Raw genomic sequence first — 3,763 nt, 5'->3', positions numbered from 1 at the left:
TCGGTCTCTTTTTAGTCTTCCTTCTTCTTTGAAGGGTTGGACCCCTAAGTTTTTCTTGGTTCAGCACTCTTCTTTCTCTTCTTTTTCGCGGAGTTTTACTTCTAGTAAGGTTTCGCTTACTAATGTACCTGATCTGGATGATGGGGAGAAGGATTTCGCCCTGTCTTTGCTGTCGGATTGTCGTTTTGACAAGCCCAAGTACAGCGTTCTTTTAGAACAGTATTTGAGTCGCCGTGAGATACTTTTGGCGGGTCTTCCTTTAGAAGGTATTTTTCTAATCTTTTGTTGTTATGTTTTTGTTTTGTAGGATGTCGACTTCTCTTGAACATTTGCTTGACAATTTTCATGTCGATATGACTGTAGATATGGGCGAGGTCACCAGTGGCGTTCCTAATCCGTCTTCGGTCGCCGTACCGGATCCAACGCCTAATCCGGTGGATCTTGGTCTTGCTTCCGGCGATCAAGTTCCTGCTGCGACTTCTGAGTCGCCTTTGCTTCCTTCGAAGGAATCAGCTCCTTCTCTGAAGGGGTTGCCTACTGGCGGTCAGAAGCGTCCTGCTGAGGACCAGGCTGGGGCTTCTGCCAAGCGTCCCAAGAAGAAGAAATCTTCTGGGGTGTCTTTCGAGGAGGCACCTCGGTTTGCTGCTTGGGCGGACGCGCAAAATCCGCCTCGTCTTTCAAACGTCGCCATTCTTCATGCATGCATGGAGAATATTATGATAAAGGAGGACATTGAGTCCATTGATCGCGAGCATGGCGATAATTTGGCTGAGTTCGCCTGTCTCGGCGGTTTTTCGGTATGCTTCTTTCTTTTTTATATTATGATTTGCTTCTTCTTTTTTCTTTTGTTTTTCTTATTTGTTGTTTTCTTTCGCAGGTGGTCCAGTCCATCGCTGTTTTGGAGCGCCGCCGAAGGGATGCGGTGGATCAATTGAAGAAGCTCCAGAGAGATTCCGAATCCTGGCTCTCCGAGAAACAAAAGATGGAGGAGGAGGCTGGCGAGGCGACTGGTCTGATCCAACAGCTGAGGTCCTCCGTATCTACCAAGACTCGGGAGATTTCCGCTTTAGAGGCTCGGGTTCGAACTTTGTCCGAGGAAGTCGAGTCTCTACAGTCTTCTTCAGGTGCTCTCACTAAGGAGAGGGATGATCTGAAGAAAGAAGAGGGGCGTCTCCGCCGGCGATTGGGTGACTCTGGGAGCTTTTATTCCCAAGTCATGACTCAATACCGGTTGGCGATCGGGGCAAAGCTGCGGGAGCAGAATCCTGGCGTCGATCTTTCTGGAGTCAATCAGTTGGATCCTGCTTCTTTGGCGAAGGAGGTGAAGGCGAAGCTTGATAAGCAGAAGCAAGACGCTTTGAATAGGGCTTAGTTTTTATTTTCTCCTTTTTGTATTTTTTGCTTTTTAGTATTTTTTGCTTTCGCCTTTTTTTTGTATCGGATCGTGGGCGGATCCTTTGTAATTTTTCTTCTGTGAATATAATGATCTTTTGACCATTGCTTTTCTTTAGTTGTAGAGTTAATCTAAACTCGTTTGTTATTTTGAGAAGTTAATCTAAACTTCTGCTGGTGTAATTTATTTGTAGGTCCGAATGGATCCTTTTATTTATTTGACTCAGACGAGTCTAAATTATTTTTTAACTAAGATTCAAACGACTCTTGTTAAATTGTATGTATTAGGTCTCGAGCGAGCCTATAAGGTTTGTTTCGCCAAATCGCCTTTTATTTCAAAAATGGAAATAAGTACAAGCCATGAATTTATTGATAATACTTTCTCAGGTGTTCTACATTCCAATATCTGGGTACCATGGACCCAGTTATTGTCTTTAGTCTATATGCGCCTTTGCCAGTAGCTTCTTCTATGATGAAGGGGCCTTCCCAATTAGCTTGCATTTTCTTTACTCCTGCGTTTCCTCTGCCAACTTCCGCGTTTCGTAAGACCAGATCGCCTCTTTGAAATTCTCTAAAATTCATTCTTTTGTTATGGTATTTTGCGGCTTGCTTCTTGTATGTAGCGGCTCGGGCTACCGCTTCATCCCTTCTCTCCTCTAGTAGGTCTAGACATAGTCTTGTTCTAGCCTCATTGGTTTCTTCTTCTAGATAGTTTACTCTGATACTGGGTATGCCAATTTCTACTGGAATTACTGCTTCGGTGCCGTAGGCGAGCCTGAAAGGTGTTTCGCCAGTTCCTTTTCTAGGAGTTGTTCTGTATGCCCATAGAACGCTGTATAATTCTTCTACCCAGTTCTCCTTGTACTGAGAAAGTCTCTTTTTTATTCCTTGTGCTATGGTTCGGTTGGTGACTTCTGTCATTCCGTTTGTCTGGGGGTGCGCCACCGAAGTAAATTTCAAATTGATCATTAGTCCTTTGCAAAATGCCTTGAACCGCTTGCAATTGAATTGTTTGCCGTTGTCTGCTATTACAGTGTGGGGTATGCCGAATCGGCATATTACTTCGTTCTTGAAGAATTCCTCTACTTTGGCTGCGGTGATGGTTGCGACAGGTGCTACCTCTACCCATTTTGTGAAGTGTTCTATTGCGACGATTAGGAATTTCGCTTGATGTTTTCCCGTTTCGAACGGTCCAACTATGTCAATCCCCCAAGTGGCGAACGGCCATGGGCTTTCCATTGATCCTTGAGGCACTGCCGGTACACGACTGATGTTGTCGTGTCTTTGGCATTTATCGCATTTCTTGACTAATGCTTTTGCGTCTTCTTTGATGGTCGGCCAGTAGTATCCCTGGAGTATTGTTTTTCTTGCTATGGTAACTGCTCCTTCGTGCGCGCCGCATATTCCTTCGTGGATTTCCTTTAAGATGGATTCTCCTGTCTGAGGCGAGACACACCTAGACCATGGATGAGTTAATGAGGTTCGGTAAAGAACTCCATTGTGAAAAGAGTAGTTGGCAGATTTTCTGATGGTGCGAATGGCTTCGACTTTGTCTGTTGGTAATTCGCCGCGGTCTAGATATTTGATCAGTGGAGTCATCCAGGAGTCGACCTCCTCGATTGCCATGACTTCTGTTTTTCTGGTGCTTGGTGATTCGAGAATTTCCTTTAGCTGCATTTTAGTGAATAGATCTCCGAGTTCTGACGCTGATTTGGCGATGGCGTCGGCTTCGGTGTTTTCCTCTCTCGGGATTTGAATGATTTCCCATTGTCCTCCTTGTGCTTCCAGCTGTTGAAGCTGTGTTTTGACTTGACTCAGGTATTCGATCATCCCTGTTTCTTTGGCTTGATATTCTCCCTTGACCTGATTTACCACCAGCTGGGAGTCGCTATAGATTTTTAGGATTTCCGTTCTTATTTCTAATGCGAGGCCGAGGCCTGCAATTAGGGCTTCATACTCAGCTACATTGTTGCTGGCGGCGAATTGGATGTTTACTCCATATTCGATCTTGATTTTTTCGGGTCCTTTGAGGATGGCTCCTGCTCCAGCTCCTTTTTCATTCGATGCTCCATCTACGTGGAGTTCCCATACCAAGGCTGGTTTGGGTTGGCCAGTCTCGGTTGGAGTTATTTCTGCTACGAAGTCCGCCAGAGCTTGTGCTTTCAGAGTTGGGCGAGGTTCGTATCTTATGTCGTGTTCGCTGAGTTGGATGGACCAGTGGACTAATCTTCCGGAGGTTTCTGGTCGTTGGATCGCCTTTCGCAATGGTTGATTTGTCCTTACCACAACGTTGTGACTTTGGAAGTAGTATCTCAGCTTTTTAGCTGTGGTCAGTACGGCAAGTGCCATTTTTTCGATCTCGGGGTATCGT

General features: G+C 45.3%; 1 protein-coding gene across 1 annotated transcript; it reads left to right on the top strand.

Moving 5' to 3' along the window:
- The first annotated feature begins 290 nt into the window (after nt 1–290).
- Nucleotides 291–1,446, top strand: LOC126666222 (uncharacterized). The gene is made up of 2 exons (XM_050359227.2): nt 291–797; nt 878–1,446. Exons 1-2 carry the CDS (start codon nt 291–293, stop codon nt 1,370–1,372), a joined length of 1,002 nt encoding a protein of 333 aa, XP_050215184.1. The 3' UTR covers nt 1,373–1,446.
- Nucleotides 1,447–3,763: the final 2,317 nt, after the last annotated feature.

Source organism: Mercurialis annua, linkage group LG1-X (assembly GCF_937616625.2).
Source record: "Mercurialis annua linkage group LG1-X, ddMerAnnu1.2, whole genome shotgun sequence".
NCBI lineage: Eukaryota > Viridiplantae > Streptophyta > Magnoliopsida > Malpighiales > Euphorbiaceae > Mercurialis > Mercurialis annua.
Note: the sequence above shows the minus strand (reverse complement) of the source record. Positions and strands in the feature narration are given on the sequence as shown.